Source organism: Talpa europaea (assembly GCF_964194135.1).
Source record: "Talpa europaea genome assembly, chromosome: 12".
NCBI lineage: Eukaryota > Metazoa > Chordata > Mammalia > Eulipotyphla > Talpidae > Talpa > Talpa europaea.
This window is the reverse complement of record NC_140079.1, coordinates 69,614,157-69,634,353: the sequence shown is the minus strand read 5'-3', so window position 1 is coordinate 69,634,353 and position 20,197 is coordinate 69,614,157. Positions and strand designations below refer to the sequence as shown.

The window sequence follows — 20,197 nt, the reverse complement described above, 5'->3', positions numbered from 1 at the left end:
CCTGAACACTTGGGCCTTCGATTTCTCCAGCACAATAGGATCAAGTTCTTGTGTAAAAACTAAAGGTAAAGTCAAAGTCACAGTCATCACTGCTGCTTCCAGCACAACATTGGGGGACAGAGGTTCTGTTCATGTCCCACCCAGCTGTGCTGAGATCAACATGCCTGTTTCCCCATGTGGTGGAACTAGTCAGTTCTCTGCATTCTCCTCAGTGGCCCTGAAGGACAGAATTAAGAAAAAGCCAAGAAGCCTCCCTGGTGGTACAAGGGGGTTAAGTCTCAGCACTATGAAGCTGTCAGCAGCCACTGTAGTACGAGTTTGATCCCCAGCCAGGCAGGTGACCCACATGGCGCAGACCTCTCCTGACTTGCCCACTGCTCCCCTCAGCAGTGTATTTCAGTCAATCTGCCTGTTCTGTTCCCCACTCTGTCTCTGGTGAATCCTCTCACCTCCTGCACCTCTGGCCTGTACCCCAGTTCTTGTATGCATAAATAAATAAAATAATTTTTTTTTTTTTAAAGAAGAAACCCATGTACCTGACTGGAATAAAGAAAGATGTAGGGAAGTGGAGAAGGAGTCAGTTTTCTTTGCCCCTAATCCTGAATTTTAGATGCCACGTATCCCAGTGTCCTTGGGTTGTGTGAGCCGTGAGGAAAGATGAAAAACGAATGCCTCTTCCTAGGGTTCAGGAATGAAAACATTCCCAGGCTCAAGTGTGCCTGGGAAAAGCTCCTTGACTCCCCAACCCAGGTCACAGCCCCACCGCAGTGTGTCCGAGAACCTGAGCTCTGCTGCCCTCCAGTGGCCTCCGGCGAAAAGCCTCCCTATCACGGGGATCTGTGCTCTTCACCCGGCAAGTCGGGGGGCGCCCCGAGAATAAACCCAGCACACGTTTTGGAAATGAGAGCCGGGTCACCTTGACAGTCGGGGGAATAGGTGGGACCAGAACCAAGTCACCTGACTCTCACGTCACGACAGTCTACGTCCATTGCCTCCCCGTCTCTCCGTTGTTTCCTCCCTGGGGAGATCAATAGGAATTAGAACCTCCCCACCTCGCAGAGAGGTCCCCGCACCTTCCCACGTCAGCCCGCGGCTTAGGACAGCGGTCCTTCTGGGGACTGGCCGTCCCCACAGTTAACAATCTCTCAGGATTTGTATGTGGCTCGAGCAGCTCCTGTCTCCATGGTGACGCTGATTCCGGTAGCCACCCAGGTCTCCATTCTCCGGTTACACTGCGAATCCGGTGGTTGCCCAGGTGTCCCATCTCCATGGTGATCGGTACTTTGCGACCTTGCGTTTGCGGCGGTCGCGCTGCTGCAGAGGTTGCTGCGCGACCGCGGAGCTAAGCCGGCGGCCTGGGCTTAGGGCGGGGCCGATCGGAGGTGGTACCTGGAGGCCCTGGTCTGGGAGCTCGGGTCGCCGCCCCACAGCCCGCCTTCCTGGGCCATGGCTGGGGTCCGGGGGTGGACCTGGAGGCCGGTGGCCCAGGATGCGCTGCTGGCGCGGGCCTTCCATTCGTGCACCGAACTGCGGGAGCGCTTTTATCTGGTGGGGGGGCTCCTGGAGGGAGGAGCCAGGGAGCCCAGCAGCGACACGGTGGTCTTCGAACCGGCGGGGGCGCAGGTTGTGCGGGTGGGAACTCCGGGGGCGCCGGGGCGCAGCCACCACGAGGCAGTACCCGTCGGTGGCCGCTGGCTCTGCGTGGTGGGCGGCTGGGATGGGGCGCGCCGCCTGGCCACAGTGGTCGCCCTGGACACCGAGCGTGGGGTATGGGAAGATTGGACCGCTGCCCCTGGCAATTGCCCTCCGGCTGGCCTCAGCAGCCACACCTGCACCCGCCTGTCAGACAGAGAGCTGCGCGTGGCGGGCCGGGAGGGCGGGACCCGCACGCAGCGTCACTACGGAAGCGTCTACACGCTCAGGCTGGATCCCAGCGCCCGCACATATTGGTATGGCTCCCCCATCCCAAAACTCGCCTGCTGTTCATCTACCCTTCATCTGGAAAAGCAGAGGCCGAACAGCTTAACTTTACGTATCCACATCCTCAGCCGGCCCCTCCCCCCTTCCCCCATCTGCCAGGTCTAGGATAGTAAACCCTCAGGTCTGGGGTACCATCACCCTCCCTCTCTGTATACCGCCCTGTCCTTTCCATACTTAGCAAGAAGGCTGGGGAAACAAGTCTTGCAGAAAACCCGACTCAAGCTTGATTTCTGCATGTCACAGCTATAAGGAAGAAGGTTTCCACACAGCCTCCCGTTCAGGCCACTGCGCTGCCCTGCTCCAAACTCCAGGGCCCCACCCTGGCCACCAACTGTTGCTCTTTGGGGGGTGCAACTCAGCGGAATCAGAAGTAGCTGGGCACTGGAGTCGTGGAAAGATTAAGGTAGTGTCTACTCATAGCTGGCTCAGGACAAAAGGGGCTGCAATTGCAATGCCCAAACCCTTCCAAACAGTCCCTTCTTTCTCCCCCAAGGAGGAAACACCTGCTGCCCCCCATCTGATGGAACAGCTTTCGAGGCTTGTGAGCAGTGGGCAGGGGTCGCAGCAGGGGCCTCGGGGCCTCCGGCATCACTCATGTTCTGTGGTGGGGCCCTTTGCTGTGCTGTTTGGTGGAGAAACTCTGACCAGAGCTAGAGACAATGTCTGCAATGACCTCTACGTCTATGATACCCGTGAGAGCCAACCTCATGGTAGAGGGGAACGTGGGAAGATGGGAGAACCCGAGGACTATAGAAATAAAGAGGGCAGAATGATGGGGTAGGGAAGAGGAAGAATTAGTAGACAAGAGTTAAAGGAGTACGAAAAACATCACATTTCAAAGAGGCCCATAAATCGAGGAGAAAAAAATAGACAAGACTTTGGTCTTAAGAGTCCCATTGGTTCCAAGGTGCTATTGTCTCAGTCACCACCCTTCCTTACTCAACAGGCCAGTCTCCTTCTCTGTGGTTCCACTTCCCCTGTGCAGATCGCCACCTGAAACGCCTGGGCCACCGGACCTGTCTTTGGAATGATCAACTTTACCTCGTTGGCGGTATTGGTGAGGATGGCAGGACAAGCTGTCCACAGGTGTGCACCCTGGACTTCTTTATTTAAAGAGTAGTGCCGAGATACACCACCAAAGTCCTGGCTAAGTTTTTTTTTCCCTTCAAGCCTCTGTTTGGTTGCAGACTCATAGCATTACCACCAAAGTTATCTGTCTCAGTTTTAACGCTCATTAAATGTCAATCTGCACTTCACTATTTGTCTTTGAATCTTTTTTTGGAAGAGGGCAGTAAGTCTCCCTTTTTTACAAGAGAAAGGATAAAATATGAAACCTACTCTGACACTGTGAGTCATTAACCTGACGGCAAACCAACCCACAGCTCACATGCACTTTCATGCCCCACACAAATCCCACCTCTAATACTGTGAGAAAGCGTCAGGCTAGAGCTAAGTGTTCTGACCAAAACATTTACTTAACAAAAAAATATTACAATAGCAGAGAAAATAATAATAATAACAATAAGAGAAATTAGAAGACATGGGAATCTGGGTAGAAAAAAACACAAAGGTCTTGGTCCCTAGGAGACCAAGACTCCAGCCGAGCTGGCCTTAGCCCCAGCCCCATCTGAGTTTTCCTTGGCTGCTGGCTTCTCATCTTCCCCCATGAGACGAATGTTGTGCTTTTCCCGGAATTCGTTTAGTTCTTTTCCCTTGGCCTGAAGCTGCTGTGTCAGTGTCTCAATGATCTTCTGTATCTAAAAGGCAAACAATAGGATTATATAAGGATTTCAGGAATCCCTTCCCAATCTGCTATAACTATGGCTAGGGAGGTAGAGGAGAGATGATACTCTAACCTCGTCTTATCCCAAATATTAGAGCGCAGACACTGAAATGCTTTCTTCCCCAAACACAATACACACACACACAAAAAAACTTTAATGCACAAAAAAAAAAAAGGACCTGGACTGCTTTTTTTAAAAAAAAAATTTATTTATTCATTTATTTATTTATTTATACATACATACATACAAGAACCAGGGCACAGGCCAGATCTGTGGGAGGGTGAGAGGATTCACCAGAGACAGAGCGGGGAACAGAACAGGCAGACTGAGGAAATACACTGCTGAGGGGAGCAGTGGGTGAGACAGGAGAGGTATGCCCCGTCATGTGGGACCCTCATCAGCCGGCTGGGATTGAAGCCGTGCTGCAGAGGCTGCGGACAGCTTCACAGCATTGCACTCAACCGCCTGCACCACCAGGGGAGGCCCTGGACTGCTTATTTTTAAAAAGTAACTTTATGAGTCCCACCCCCAAAGATCTGAATCGGTGTTCCAATAAGATGCATTTTAAATTAATTCTCCAGGGGCCTCCCTGGTAGCACAAGGGGTTAAGCACTGCACCATGAAGCAATCCGAAGCCTCTGCAGCACGAGTTCAATCCCCGCCGGCCAGGGAGCAACCCACATGGTGAAGCAGACCTCTTTCCTGTCTTGCCCGCTGCTCCCCTCAGCAGTGTATTTCAGTTAGTCTGCCTGTTCTGTTCCCCACTCTGTCTCTGGTGAATCCTCTCGCCCCCTGCATCTCTGGCCTGTGCCCAACTCTTGTATGCATAAATAAATAAATATTTTTTAAAAAAATTAATTCTCCAGGTGATCTGGATGCAGGTTTCCATGGACTACACCACTCTAGCCGCCTCTCCTCCCCCAACTCAGCCAGGTCAAAGAGTCTGTGAAGAAAAGCACACAGTCTTTTTTCCCTGTCTTAGGAGTTAGACTTAGCACAGAGCTAGGCTAACAGCCCATTTATGCTGTCTCCAGCACAATTCCTCAGACCCCGGCCTCTCCTTCCTTCTTTCCTCTCTTGGCTATCCAGTGTCTCTACGTGGGGACTCTTGCTCACCTGCTCTTTATTGTTCTCCAAGGCAGGCAATACCTCTTTGACAGTCCGCTCCACCAGCACTCCTCCAACCATGCGGTAGCATTTGCGGGTTTCATCCACCTCTTTCAGTGTATCAATCACCAGGCTGCAGAAGGACCAGGTAGGATCTGAGAACTCATTTCCCTGATAGCAACCCTCACAAATGGCCCACCCGACTCTCCCAGAGTTTGCTTTTCCCTAGCTCCTTACCTGTGCTCATTCAGCTCCATCTCCAGCTCAGCTGCTTTGGATGCCAGGCCCCGCTGTTCCTGTCGAAGGCGGTTGAAGCCAGCAATTACCTAAGATGCAAAAGAGGTAAGACGTGAGAAAGGAGATAGTGGATATGGCAGAGGGTCAAATACCACTGGATGGCAGGTCTTACAAGGTGGCAGCAATGGAACCCCTACTTTGGAAAAGGAGTATAGCACAAGTTTGTATTTTCGCACTTAAGTCTGTCTGGAATTTCGCCAAACACTCACCATATGCTACTATTAGTGAGATATTTGCTAGGCCATCTTGTGGCTCACAGCTTGAAGAACAGGCATTTATAGTATAGTAAGTCCTCAAACTTGGTCATTAAGTTCTTGAAAACTGTGACTGTAGGGCCTCCCTGGTGGTGCAAGGGGTTAAGCACCGCACCGTGAAGCAATCCACAGCCTCTGCAGCATGAGTTTGATCCCCAGCCGGCCAGGAAGCTACCCACATAGCAAAGCAGACCTCTCCTGTCTCACCCGCTGCTCCCCTCAGCAGTGTATTTCAGTCAGTCTGCCTGTTCTGTTCCCTGCTCTGTCTCTTGTGAATCCTCTCAGCGTCCCCCCCGCCCCCACGCATCTCTGACCTGTACCCCAGCTCTTGTATGCATAAATAAATCTTTAAAAAAAAAAACTGTAATTTTAAGTAAAATAACATGGAACAGAACCAATTTCACCATCAGCTAAATAAATAAGAGTTAAGTTCTACAACATATTTTTGATCACAAGAACAGTATCAAACTTCTAAATCAAGACCCAAAAACACTTCTAATATTCAACAAAAATTTACCTTCATTCATTCATTTTCTAACCCTCTCTGAGACTATCCTGGTAGGTCATGGTACGCGGCAAGACCCAACACTGAAAGATGCCCTTCCATCACAGGGCACACTAACACACACCCCACACACCTCCAACTGGGACTACTGAAATGTCAATGAACCTCATGTGCACATCTTTGGAATATGGAGGAAACCTGAGTCCCGAGAGAAAACCCAGAGAGACAATATACTCACACAGAGAGTGAGTATACTTGTTTTTTCTTATCAATATAATAAAATGACATGATTCAAGGCCTACAGTATATTGGGTGGCAGTGGAAAGCTACTGGAGCCCAAGGAGGGGACTCAGACCTGCATGTAAGGAGAGCTGTCAGGAAAGGATTTTTAATGAGTAACCTGTTTGGGTCTGCCCAGCAGTTCGCCCATTGGGGAATTAGCCCAGTGAAGCTCTTGCAGGACTTCTCATCACAGGACACTTGCTACCTGACCTCAGGGGCAGCAACCTATTCTGTACTAATCTCTCTACAGAACTGAATGTGAGGCAGAGACGAACAGGTACTTAGATAGTTGGAACTAAGACACCATCCTACAGAGATGGTCCTCTATTCCTATTCCTGAAATTCCCAAAGTGAGAAAGCGGTTCTGTTGTTCTTGAACTTTGTATGTGTGCCATAGTTATTTAACCTTTCTTTTCATTTTGTTCAAGTCTGTGAACTATCCATTATTCTTCTAAATACTCTTAAAAAAACTGGCAAGAGTCCATTTCAGTGTATAAACCCAAACTGACATAGGCCTGAGAGACAAACCTCGCCTGAAGGATGAAAATTGGAGAGGGAAGAAGAGGGAGCAAAGAGACACAAGAAATGACATCTGTAAAGGCCCAGAGAAGTGATTGCTATCAGAGCCTATTCCCTAGAAACTGAGTAGAAAATGAAAACCAAACTGGGCACTATATCACTACCATCACTTCCTATACAGGATTCTAAAGGCTGTGTTTGGTAATGAGGAAAGAAATAGAAGGGAAAGGTTTAGAGGGAAAAAAGGCAAACACATGGGCTCAGAGGCAAAAGGCCAGGTTTCAGGTTTTGTCTCTAACATACTGGTACTTAGTTTCACTAGGCTGTTAAGTCTATGGTTCTCAAACCTGATTACAAGTTAGAATCCCCAGGACAGCATTTAAAAAACATGGATAGTGGAGGCATGGAACAATTACACAATCACTGAGGTGAAGCCTGGGCTTCAATATTTCTAGAAAGATCTCCCATGGAATTCTAACACACAGCCAGAACTGAGAACCATAGGGTTAATCTCTTTGAGGCTTAGTTTTCTCACCTGTGAAAACAGATAATGATACCCACTTCATAGGGCTGTTGACTCATGTGAATTAATTAGAGTGAACCAGCTCTGTAAGTAAAGTACATTAATTACTATCACAACTTTCTTTCCAAACCCAAAGTGCCCCTTGGACCCATCTGGTCAGCTGAGAGCAGTGGGCCCATCCATTCACACCATTGCCAGATCTCTCACTGTCATTTACATCATGCCCAGTCTCACTACCAGCCACACCTAGTCACCCCATTTTGACAGAGGTCCCTGGTCTCCAGCATTCTCTGCAAAGTTTGTATCCAGCTGACTATAACAACCCCCTCCCTTCTAGGGAACCCAATAGGACATGAATCAATCTGACTAGCAACATGTCTCCTTCTCTCATCCATCATCCTTTCATCTCCAATTATGACATCTACTCAGTTCAATTAATGCCTTGGAAATCTAACTCATCTATAGGCTGTTTTCCTCTACTTACATTGCCTATACCCAAACTATTGCTTTTATAGTTTGCTTTTTCTCCATTTTCAATGTTTCAGATCAAAATAATTTCATCTCAGAAAATTCCATAACTAAACCAGGTTCTAGATGTTTTCCTGGCACCCACCATCACCATGGCCTACTTTTCTGTAAAAAGATCAGTGAAAATTTGGGTCCAAAACTTCTGTGGCCTGAACTTTTTTTTTTAAAGATTTATTTATTTATGCATACAAGAACTGGGGTACAGGCTGGAAGTGCGGGGAGTGAAAGGATTCACCAGAGACATAGTGGAGAAGAGAACAGGCAGATCTACTAAAATACACTGCTGAGGGGAGCAGCAGGTGAGACAGAAGAGGTCTGCTGCGCCATGTGGGTCACCTCCCTGGCTGGGGATCAAACTAGTGCTGCAGTAGCTGCAAATTGCTTCATAGTGCTGAGATTTAACCCCTTGTGCCACCAGGGAGGCCCCCAAACAGATTTTTTTTTACATCCAACTTTTCTTCAAACATTCTTGCTAATTAAGAACTCCTATTTCCTCTTGATCCAGCCTATGAACTTGTAATCAAATACCAAAATAAAATAAAATTATTTAAATGTGTGAGTTATCCAGTTATTATGAAAAATTTTGAGGCTTAGTAGTAACACTACTTTTCCAATAGTTTCCTCCCTCATGGCTAGACTTAAATTCCCTTCCCTTCCCTTCTCTTTAATCCCTGTTCTAAAGTTGTCTAGAGTACATAGAGTTGGCCAGGTCAGTATTGATTCCCTCAACCGTATTACATCACCATCTTACATTGTAAGCATCTTATATATTAGGTCCTGAAAACTTACTCATAACTGCAAGTTTGTAGCCTTTGTCCATCTTCATTCACTACCACCTACCCTTGCAAGCAACCACCAAATCTATTGTTTCTGAGTCTGCCTTTTTTTTTTTAGAATCCACATATAAGTGAGGTTATACAATACTTTCTTTACCTTACTTTCACTTAATATAATGTCCTCAAGTTCATCCACATTGCCACAGATGGCAGGATTTTCTTCTTTTTCGACTGAGTAATATTCCAGTGTGTATGTGTATGTCTGTCTGTCTACCTATCACATTCTCTACGGACTCACCCGCAGGTGAACGGTTTTCTTACTTTTAGGGTCTGTATAATATTTACACCCTATCAATAGATTAAAAAACTATCTAACTTTCCTCTGTTGTTGGAACAGTTAGACAAACAATGTTTCCAATTTTTCTGTAATAAATAGCATTGATTTTAAATCTGGGAAAACAGTACAAAAATTTTAGTCATTTTAACTCATATTCCCCAAAACGAATTAACAAGCCAAGGTGGGGTTAATATTATTATCTCTTCTATTGCATGCTGCTGTAATACTTTTAAAGATCTGATAGATGAATTTACCCTACTGGTAATGTCATAACTGTAACTGTTTCCCACAGCCCTCATGGTAACTTTTATTATTTTTGTTAATTTAATAATTTTTTTAAAGATTTATTTATTTATGCATACAAGAGCTGGGGTACAGGCCAGAGGCACGAGGGGTGAGAGGATTCACCAGAGACAGCGTGGGGAACAGAACAGGCAGAGTGACTGAAGTACACTGCTGAGGGGAGCAGCGGGCAAGGCAGGAGAGGTCTGCTGCGCCATGTGGGTTGCTCCCTGGCTGGCCGGGAATCGAACTCGTGCTGCAGTGGCTGAGGATAGCTTCACAGTTTGCATCTTAACCATTGCACCGCCAGAGAGGCCCTAATTTAATAATTTTTAAAACTGGAAGATATCTTAACTCCAGATATTATGTCATCACTCTTGACCCACTATCAAATCCAATTGGTCTCTAAGTCACATCTATTGCTAATAACCTGAACTCCAGACACTTCTTATCTATCCTCTCTCAGGTGCACTTTGAAGCCTCCCAGCTGCTTCCATACTGCCTCCAGATCTGCCCCTCTTCAATCCATGCCCACACTGCAGTGCAGGTGACCTAAAAGTTAAACCTAAACTTTTTACTCCTATGCCTAAACCTTCAAGGATCCCCAATGCTCATTAAATAAAATTCAAACAATGCAAATGGGGGAAAAAAATTCCCGAAAGACTTGGTCCCCGCCAACCTCTCCCAGTCAGTCCCTCCCTCCATAAACCCGCTGAATTCCCCTAATCATCTGCTTTCAGTCATCCATATACAATCTTCACCCTGTCTGGTAGACTTTCCCAAACCCCTGTCATTCCATTTTTCTCTGACTAACACTAATTCTCTCTCCACATTTCAACTTAAGATTCTAGGAAGCAATCCAGGTCATCCTCTGCTCACTTCTATGTACTCACATATAAATGCCTATCAACTTCTTAATTTTTTTAACATAAAATCATTTCTATTTATGCTGTGTTCCTTATATCCTACCATGCAGTCTGCCTTCTAATCTTTATTGTTATTTACTTTGAAAAATTTAAATGTGCAAATGCAACCTCTTTTTTGAATACCAGTTTCTTTCAATTCTACAAAACTTTGCCCTCTTTCCAGTTTGCATAGTAGAGACACTACTTACTACATGCCAGACACTGTTGAAAGACCATCTCATTTTATTTTATTTTTTTCTACAGATTTATTTATTTATGCATACAAGAACTGGGGTACAGGCCAGCGGTGTGGTAGGTGAGAGGATTCACCAGAGACAGAGTGGGGAGCAGAACAGGCAGAATGGCTGACATACACTGCCAAGGGGAGCAGAGGGCGAGTCAGGAGAGGTCTGTGACACCATGTGGGTCACCTCCCTAGCTGGGGATTGAACTCGTGCTGCAGTGGCTGCGGATAGCTTCATAGTGCTGTGTCATAACCCCTTGCGCCACCAGGGAGGCCATCGATTTATTTTAAAACAACCAATTACAAAAAAAGTATCTTTATTTTATAGCTCAGGAAAGCAAGGCCAGTAGTGTGTATAATGGGGGGGGGGGTTGTTTCAAGTAACATGGAGAACTAACATTCGACTTCTGAACTCAAAAACACTTCTTTTTCCTCTTCTAGGATAGTTTCTAGAGGCTTTCAGATGATCCACCATCTGACGCATCGTCCTACAATACAGGTGTTAACAAAACCAGGCTGTTTCAAACCCCTGGTAAGAGAATTGTTTACCTTTACACCAAGAAGATTGGGAAAACACTAAAATATGGATGTGATGTGTGCCCAGATCAACTTTTTGTGCTGTGAGACCTGAAGTTCTTATAAAGCTAAAACATAAAAATATGTCAACAGGGCCTATAGTGGCTCCATGTGTGCTAAATGTGTCTGTGACAGAATCAAGCTTGCTTTTATTGAGCAGCAGAAAATCATGTGAAATGTGCTGAAGGAACAAGCAGAAAATCAGAAAGCTAAAAATAATTTTTTTAGCAATAGAAGTATCTAAAGAAAAAATCAAAACAGTGAATTGCAGAACTGCTAGCCATGTTTTTCAAACTCTAGACTCTATTTTCCATTAATTTAATATCCCTGGCTTATCATTATCTTTTTTTTTAAGGTGTATGTATGTATGTATGTATGTATGTATGTATGTATGTATGTATGTATAGAAGAACTGGGGTCTAGGCCAGAGGTACAGAGGGTGAGAGGATTCACCAGAGACAGACTGGGGAGCAGAACAGGGGAGCTACTGAAATTCACTGCTGAGGGAAGCAGCAGGCAAGACAGGATAGGTCTACTGAGCCCTGTGGGTTAGCTCCCTGGCTGGGATCGAACTCACGCCAACTCATGCTGAAGTGGCTGGAGACAGCTTGATAGAGCTGAGACTTTAACCCCTGCGCCAAGGAGGCCCTTCATCAAAAAATTTTAAGACAACTGTATATTCATTCCCTCCACCTCACCTCACTTGCACTTCCAACACATTTTAAATTGCCTCCTAATCATCTTCTGTCTATATCAGTTATTAAACTATTCTCTCAAAGATCATGAATGTCTCCTACCTAACTGTATAATCCAATGATGTTCTCATCTTTATTCTGCTTGTTGGAATGTTCTTCTTTTAAGTGGCAACATGATATGGTGGAAGAGCCCAAAATCTTTCTGACATGAGCTCAAATCCTAATTTGCCATTTACTTGGTATATGACCAAGTTACCTAATTTCTCTTGGTTTCCTCATTTATAAAATTGAGCTAACATACTATATGGCAGGGCTTCTCAACTTCCTCACTACTGATAGTTTGGGTCAAATAATTTTTTGTTGCGAGGGTGCTTAGCAACATCCCTGGCTTCTGCCTTCTACATGTGATAACCAAAAATGTCTCTAAGGGGGCAAAATTATGCCAGCTAGAGAAATGTTGCCATCAGTTAGCAATAAGAACTAAATGAGATTTTATCTCATGCCTGATACAATGCAGGCCTTCTACTCTCCTTCAGATTCCAGGGCCCTGCATTTCTCCACATCTCTCAACCCTCCTTCTCAAAATTCTTGTTCTCACCCCTACAACAGAGACAGGATCTAAGATCTGTTCATAGCACTCATTTTATTACCTATATTATTTTAATTAGTATACTCAGTTACTTCTATGGTTTTCAACAATCATCTTTGTTCTAACTGCCGGCAAACAAGGTTTCTCAGAAATCTAGACCCATGTCTCCAAGCTAGAGGAAAGAGCTTTGGAGTGAGATAGAAAGTCCAACTATGAGAAAGTTTCTTTTTTTGAAAAAAAGATTTATTTGTATTTATTTATGCATATAAGAACTGGGATCTGGGGCGGGAGGGGGGGGAGGATGGGGGGGGCAGGTGGCGGTGAGAGGATTCACCAGAGACAGAGTGGGAAGCAGAACAGGCAGATCTACTGAATTACACTGCTGAGAGAGCAGTAGGTGAGACAGGAGAGGCCTGCTATGCCATGCGGGTCAACTCCCTGGCCAGGGATGGAACTCAACTTGCAGTGGCAGGCCATAGGCTAAGACTTTACTTTCTGTGCCACCAGGGATGCCCAAGAAAGTTACTTTTTTGAATCTAAGTTTCTATACCAATAAAAGGAAGATCTGTCTCATAGGATGTTGGGAAGATTAACAACATCAAGGACTTAAAACAATATCCAGCATGTAACAGATTATCAATAGTAGCTGCAATTACCATAGAAAGTCTCCACCTAAATGTCCAATGGAAACCCTCCAATTCAGGTCATACAAAGCTGAAGTAATCATCCTTTACCTGTTTAAAACTGTTCCTTTCCATATGTCTCCTTTTTCCTAATGACTCCGGGCAGGAAACCCTTGTTTCATCTTTGAACACACCCTTATCCCATTAGTTGCCAAAAATACTGCATGTACCTCAGCAGTTTTCTTAAGCTTACTGACATCACCCTAATTCAGGCCTTTATTACCTCTTGCCTGTACTACTACAGTAGTTTTTTAAATTTCTGTACTCCCAAAATTCACCCTATATACTGCATATTTAATTTTCATAACGCTTAGATAAAACAAAGATTTTCATGACATATTATTAGGTTTAAAAAGCAGATTATAAAACAGTGCACTGTATAATACTAGTTTTATAAATTATGTAAGTATGTAAAATACACATGCCCTCCCTTTTTATTATTTTTTTAAATTTTTTTTTTGCCCTCCCTTTTTAGATACACACAATATACAAAGACATAAAGGAGGGGGGAAAATACTCCAAAGGAAACACTCCAAAATGGTAATAATAATTATCTCTGGCTAGTTGGATCATGGATAATTTATTTTTATATTGTACTTTTTCCTTTGTTTTCTACATTTTCTACAATGAACATTTTATGTAATAGAAAAAACAACAGTATAAGATATAACCTTCTGACTCCCTCATATAAAAAGTCCCAAATTCTTTGCCATACAAAGGTTAAGTTTGCTGTAACCACATCTTTTTAACTTATACTTCATGATTAAGCAAAACCAGTCACAACATGTCACATTGCTTTATGCTTTACCTAGCTCTTGACTCTTCTTAACTCTACTCCCTATATTCTATTTCCATGGTCACCTATACAAATCTATCCAATCCTTCAGGTTTAGCTCAAGTATCTCTAAGATGGTCATGGTATAAGTGGAAAAAATATGTCAGATTCTCAATTAAAAGCCCCGTGTGCTCTTCTAATTACTGACTTTGGGTAAGTTAAAGTCTCTAAAGTTCAAATGTTCTTATCTCTAAAGGAAAGATAATACAACTTACTTCAAAAGGTAGTAATTAAATAACAGAAGATTAAACAAGTAACTAGCACAACGCATCATTTGCTTCCATCTTGTTTACAAGGAACATAGGTAACTCAAATTTGCAGGAGTGGTAAATCTTACCTTATTTTTTGCCTTATATTCTCTCTAGAACACAAAGGCCTAAGAATGTTGAGCATGGAACAACCTCAGAACTCAATTATCACAATTCTTCAGTATGTTTTGAGGCCTTTCTTTCTCTACTACCCCTTATTGGTCCCACCCTTGTTTTGCTTCATTTTCCACTTTCTGTACAAACCCTAGATGGCGTCATCCAAAATCTTGGCTTTGTCTACCATCCTAAAACTCCTAATTCTCTAATCTATATCTCCAACTCAAATTTCTTTTTTTTTTTTTTAAAGGTTTATTTATTTATGCATACAAGAGCTGGGGTGCAGACCAGAGATGCCGGAAGAGAAAGGGAGAGGTGAGAGGATTCACCAGAGACAGAGTGGGGCACAGAACAGGCAGATCTGGGCCTCCTCAGTGGCGCAGCAGTTGAACGCTGGGTTGTGAAGCTGCCCGCAGCCTCTGCAGCGCTGGTTTGATCCCTGGCCGCCGGGCAAGGGTCCCACATGGCGCGCAGACCTCTCCTGCCATGCCCGCTGCTCCCCTCAGCACTGTATTTCGTCAGTCTGCCTGTTCTGTTCTCCGCTCTGGCTCTGGTGAATTCTCTCACCCTCCCGCACTTCTGACTATACCCAGTACTTGTATAAATTATTAATTAAAAAAAAAAAAGAAGAAGAGGCAGATCTACTGAAATACACTGCTGAGGGGAGCAGTGGGTGAGTAGGCAAGACAGGAGAGGTCTGCTGTGACATGTGGGTCACCTCCCTGGCCAGGAATCAAACTTGTGCTGCTGCAGTGGCTGCAGATAGCTTCATCGTACTGAGACTTAACCCCCTGTGTGTCCAGGGAAGCCCTCCAACTCAAATTTCTTTCTGTAATTCGAGATCTGTAACTCAAACGGACTAATAAAATGTCCCACAGGAAACCCAAACTCAAAATCCTAAAATAAATTTATCCCCCACCCTTCCCCAGGTTGTCCCTCTTCCTATATTCCCTGTGGTGCCAGCCATCACTTAGAGACATTCTGGATTCCTCTTTAATTTCCCTCTCTGCACATTCAAGTCTTGCGATCTATACCAAACTTTAAGTCCTCCTGCATCCCAAACATGTCCAAGCAGCTTCATCCCTTAGTGTTTTTAAACACATCATTTCTTCTATTTAGAAAATTCCCCACTTCCTTCTTTGACTAACTTCTATATCCTTTAGAATTAAGCTGAAGAATTATCTTTCCTAGGAAACAAAATAAATAGCATTTATTAAACATGTACAATATTTCATTGTGTAAAACACCTGACACTACCATCATGCCTAATAACCAAAACACAGCCATAACATAGGTACCACTACACTAATACAGGAGGGGAAGGCCAATAGACATAACTCATGGGAGGTCATCTATAGATAGGAAATAGAAGAATGGTGATTCAAAGCCAGGTTTGTAGGCCCCAGTGCACAATCCTACGCTCTTTACCAGCCCACTACACCGAAGCTTCCCTTCCCTTTCCCAAATCCCATAACCTTCTGCTTAGTTAGGGTCCCTCCTCTAGCTGCTATAAAGAGGTTGTGAAGAACAATATTAATCTTATAGTTTGGTCTTTTCTCAAATCTGTCTGGGAGTCTGTGAGCTAACCTGAAAACAAGGTCTATTTCATTTATCTATTTCCCTTCACCCAGCAGAGATCCTGGCACTGATGCTTAAAAAAGTATTAGGCTTGTTCTCTCTTCCCTTTTTTGCCCTTAAATCAGAAACTATCTCGTCCCCCTACCCAAAATTCCATAGAATTTTATACCTCTTAGGACACTTATCTTCTGTCCCATATTAGCATTTTATATGTTTTATTTCCCTCACCTGACTATGAGTATGATCTCCTTGAGGGTAAGGGCAGTTTATTTCCTTTAATCATGCAGATTCTTTCGCCTGTGGTAACCATTTAACTGGTAATTGATAAATGAGCATGTTTAAAAGAGATCCTGTTTAACTATGTTTTCCTTTCTATTACATAGATTTCTTCTCATCCCCATTAAACACTGGCCCCGCTACTAACAAGCCATGGTTCCCCAGCCACAAGGGGTTTTATGATTAATTTATCAACATTCCCCGGTGCCAGGCGCTGGGGGAAATGCAAATTCGAATTACAAAGGGGTTCCCGGTCTGTGAAAAGATTCAATCTAATGACGACTCCCGAATCAAATACGATGCAACACTAGACTGTTCGAGTATGTGAGTCACGTGGCTCTGCAGAGTGACGGCAATTGTCAACGTGGTTTCAGGGTCACGAAAGAGACCCCACGAACAGTCGCTGATCAATCCCCTGGGCTCAGGTAGAACCGCCTCGCCCGGTCATTTCCCACGTGAGAGTGCGGAACAGGAAAGTGACCATCCGATTCCCCTCAGATCTAAGCATAACCCCGGCCTCCGTATCGAACTTCCCTCCTCCTTCCCAATTCGGGCCTCCCCTGGGGGTCTCGCACCTAGGGCTACCCGCAGTACCCCACATACAGAGTTCCTATCCAAGGCGACCCGCACTTCGGTTTCCCTGCCCCCACCCCTGCACCTGAGGGGTCGCGGCCACCAACCATCGCCCACCAGCACCGGGGCCCAGTGAGGCTCTCCCGGACCCTCCCTCTCGGGGTGGCCACGCAGCGCGGGACTGCAGGGCAGACCCGAGCAGCCGTAGGCGCGCCCTCCTCCCGCACACCGACCCCGATCCGCCGGAGCCGCCTCCCGGCCTACCTGCTCCGCCGACACCGCCCCCTTCCCCGCGCCGCTGCCGCTGCTCTTGCCGGCGCGCCCGCTGCCGTCCGCCATCTTCGCCGCCCGTGGTTTCCGGTAGCAGACCCGCCCCCTGCGCGTCACTTCCTGCCGGCTTCCGCCCCCTGGCCGGCGCCTTACCTCCTCGCGCCGCGAGCCTTCAGACCCTGCGAGTGGCGGCTGCTTGCTCTACATGTAGGACCTGCTCCCCTCGGCAACTGCGGCGGGTTCCGCGGCGGTGCTCTGGCTTATGCAACAGAGACGCGCCCGGGAGAGGCGGGGGTGGGCGGCCGGACACCTGCACGCAGGGCCCGGGGGAACGAACGTCCCCAGAGAATCTGGTGGAAGGGGCTGTGCAGGTGCACGACCGAGAAGAGTGTCTCTGGGAGATGACTTTAACTGAGGAAATCTTTGGCAGGGAAAGGGTCTCCTTTTAGTGTAAGATCACGGAAGTGGAGGTATTCAATTCGGATGCCCGCAAGAGCCCCTTCCTGTGTCTTCTGACTTTATGGTCTCTCCCGGTGACCCATAATTACGCACAATAAAGAATTTTGAGTGCTTGTTTTTCCTTGGCAGGGCCTGTTTCATCATCACCGTGTAAAGAGACAAATCAGAGTTCTAGAAATGTGTTGCTGGAGGAAAGGGTGGGTGTCCTGATTTCTTTTCTTCCTCAGGCTGGGCTTCACCATCAGGCCTCCTCACCAGCTGCTGTCTATTCTTTTGTGTCCCGGACTCCGGACACCTCGACTATCGGCGCTTGGTATTCAGCCCAGGTAATGTGTAATGTTTTGTTGTGTCCCCAGTACCTGTCGCATAGATTGTCGATGAAAGTTATGTGAATGGGTGTTGGGAAATACGGGTGCCAGCCATTCACAGAACATTTGATTGGTGGGTGGGTGATTGTGCCCTCTAAAATTCAAATGGAAGTGCAGCCTTCTTGCCTACCCACTTGAGCCCCCTTATCATTAAACCTGGATTTCCCATGCTTAGAAATCTGAGGACTTCCTGTGTCATTAACAGGGCCAGACCCATGGCTACCTCCTCTTCCTCCTGGGAACTGCCCCTAGTGGCCGTGTGCCAGGTGACATCAACACCAGATAAGCAGCAGAACTTTAAAACTTGTGCTGAGCTGGTTCGAGAAGCTGCCAGATTGGGCGCCTGCCTGGCTTTCCTGCCTGAGGCTTTCGACTTCATTGCCCGGGACCCTGAGGAGACACTACACCTTTCTGAGCCACTGGGTGGGAACCTTTTGGGAGAATATACCCAGCTTGCCAGGTATCAGGGATGGGGAGGAAGAGGTAGAGGTAGTTAATTTGTTGGGCAATGTCCTTGGAGTGCCAGACATGAGACGAGCTGTCAGTGTCCCTTCCCCCCAGGGAATGTGGACTCTGGCTGTCCTTGGGTGGTTTCCATGAGCGTGGCCAAGATTGGGAGCAGACTCAGAAAATCTACAATTGTCATGTGCTTCTGAACAGCAAGGGTGAGATGTTCTCCCTTTAGCCTCTCTCCTGGACACTAATACCTAAACTTAGATTCTTAAGAATTTTCTTGTTTCTCAGCTATATTTCCTTGGCTTTTTGGATATTTGTAATTCTGTTCCTCCTTGAGAGAAACTAAGCTGAGCTTCTAGAAGAATACAAAAAGTATCCCCTCTCTCTTACTCTAGGGTCAGTAGTAGCCACATACAGGAAGACGCATCTGTGTGATGTAGAGGTTCCAGGGCAAGGACCTATGCGTGAGAGCAACTCTACCATGCCTGGGCCCAGTCTTGAGTCACCTGTCAGCACACCAGCAGGCAAGGTGGGAATTGTGAAAGCAACAAGGGAGAGCATAGGAATACTTTATAAAGCTGTACTATAGAAAGCCCTAAAGAATGGGGTGGCTGGGATATGACCAAGGTACTGTGATAAACAGTATGTGGGGAGGAGGGTTACTAAGCAGGTTGCTTTTTTCCAGATTGGCCTAGCTGTCTGCTATGACATGCGGTTCCCTGAACTCTCTCTGGCATTGGCTCAGGCTGGAGCAGAAATACTTACCTACCCTTCAGCTTTTGGATCTGTTACAGGCCCAGCACACTGGGAGGTAAGAGGGCACCTCTTCAAAACTTAAGAGCCTTCTCTTAACCTCAGTCTCCTCTCTTGGCTCTACCATTTGAAAGATGGTCTTCTTACCTAATGGGAAAACTCATTCCCCACATTGTTGCCTCTCACATAGTAAATCATTCCTATGCCATTATAAGAATCACATTGGGTAGAGTGGCATGTCACTTATCCCCTATGGGCCACATGCACTTAAATGAATGCTTCTCCCTCATCCCCAGGTGTTGCTCCGGGCCCGTGCCATTGAAACTCAGTGCTATGTAGTGGCAGCCGCACAGTGTGGACGCCATCATGAGAAGAGAGCAAGTTATGGCCACAGCATGGTGGTAGATCCCTGGGGAACAGTGGTGGCTCGATGCTCTGAGGGACCGGGCCTCTGCCTTGCCCGAATTGACCTCAATTATCTACGACAGTTGCGCCAACACCTGCCTGTGTTTCAGCACCGAAGGCATGACCTCTATGGCAGTCTGGGTCACGCATTGTCTTAGGACTTTGCATTTCTGTGAGTTGAGACCCCCATGGTAAGCTGGTGTTGCTGTGACTTATAAGCAGAAATCATGCGCATCTCCTCACTTGGGCCCTTGACTGACTTGATAGAGCACAGGCTCAGCTTCTTGGGAAAGAAGAAACTTTCACCTGAGCTCAGATTTGAGTTTCAGAAAGGTGGAATTTTATATAGTCATTGTTTATTTCACAAAAACTGAAATCAGGCTGAGGGCTGAACAGCACTGGCATAGAAAAAAATATAATCATGAAGTCTGTGTCCGGACATCTCCTTTGGGAACTGAAAGGGGAGGTGGGATGGTACCAGCTGGACTAGGCCCCTGTTCTAGGCCCCCTGGCTCAATCAGCATGCCTCCCCACCAAAATCAAAGTGCCACACTCAGTGCATGTCCCAGCCCTATTCTCCCACGTTGGGATTGGGCATGGGGTCAAGGATGGGGACGGGAACAGAAGTTGAAACTAAATTATTTCACTTCCACCTATGATGCCCTTTGCCCAAGCCAGAAGAAAGCAAAGGGGGAAAGGGCTACAGGATACATTATTTATTTTCACGTGAACATGGAAGGAAAGAAGTACACTCCCCCTTCCCCTTTCCAGGGGGAGTGTATTTTAACTAGCAGTCTCTTCTCCATCCATTCTGTGCATGTACACATACACCACAGCCGGGAGGTGGCCAAGCTGACCTAGTCCTCTTACCCAGTCCTCCTTAGAGGGTCTGGCAAAGGGGAAAGGAAGAAGCCACACCAGGCAGAAGTTTCAACCATGGAATGGAGGAGAAGAGACAGAGGAGCAGCACCAGAGGCTAGGAGAGAGTGGAGA

General features: G+C 46.2%; 3 protein-coding genes across 5 annotated transcripts; 2 read left to right on the top strand and 1 right to left on the bottom strand.

Moving 5' to 3' along the window:
• Nucleotides 1-1,446: 1,446 nt before the first annotated feature.
• On the top strand, nucleotides 1,447-3,093 carry KLHDC9 (kelch domain containing 9; the record flags this gene model as incomplete). The annotated part of the gene is made up of 4 exons (XM_084249603.1): nucleotides 1,447-1,949; nucleotides 2,224-2,383; nucleotides 2,474-2,672; nucleotides 2,927-3,093. 4 exons carry the CDS (start codon nucleotides 1,447-1,449, stop codon nucleotides 3,091-3,093), a joined length of 1,029 nt encoding a protein of 342 aa, XP_084105729.1.
• A 467-nt stretch (nucleotides 3,094-3,560) lies between these two features.
• Nucleotides 3,561-16,832, bottom strand: PFDN2 (prefoldin subunit 2; the record flags this gene model as incomplete). Its single annotated transcript, XM_084249482.1, has 4 exons — nucleotides 3,561-3,737; nucleotides 4,881-5,004; nucleotides 5,109-5,197; nucleotides 16,758-16,832. 4 exons carry the CDS (start codon nucleotides 16,830-16,832, stop codon nucleotides 3,561-3,563), a joined length of 465 nt encoding a protein of 154 aa, XP_084105608.1.
• Nucleotides 16,833-17,456: 624 nt separating this feature from the next.
• Nucleotides 17,457-19,362, top strand: NIT1 (nitrilase 1; the record flags this gene model as incomplete). 3 transcript variants are annotated; one of them, XM_084250867.1, is made up of 6 exons in its annotated part: nucleotides 17,457-17,548; nucleotides 17,802-18,050; nucleotides 18,152-18,255; nucleotides 18,442-18,575; nucleotides 18,732-18,857; nucleotides 19,096-19,362. In XM_084250867.1, exons 2-6 carry the CDS (start codon nucleotides 17,806-17,808, stop codon nucleotides 19,360-19,362), a joined length of 876 nt encoding a protein of 291 aa, XP_084106993.1. In that variant the 5' UTR covers nucleotides 17,457-17,548; nucleotides 17,802-17,805. The 3 variants fall into 3 exon arrangements, with proteins under 3 accessions (XP_084106993.1, XP_084106992.1, XP_084106991.1); XM_084250866.1 differs by having other exon boundaries at nucleotides 17,796-18,050; XM_084250865.1 differs by having other exon boundaries at nucleotides 17,766-18,050.
• Between the last annotated feature and the right edge of the window lie 835 nt (nucleotides 19,363-20,197).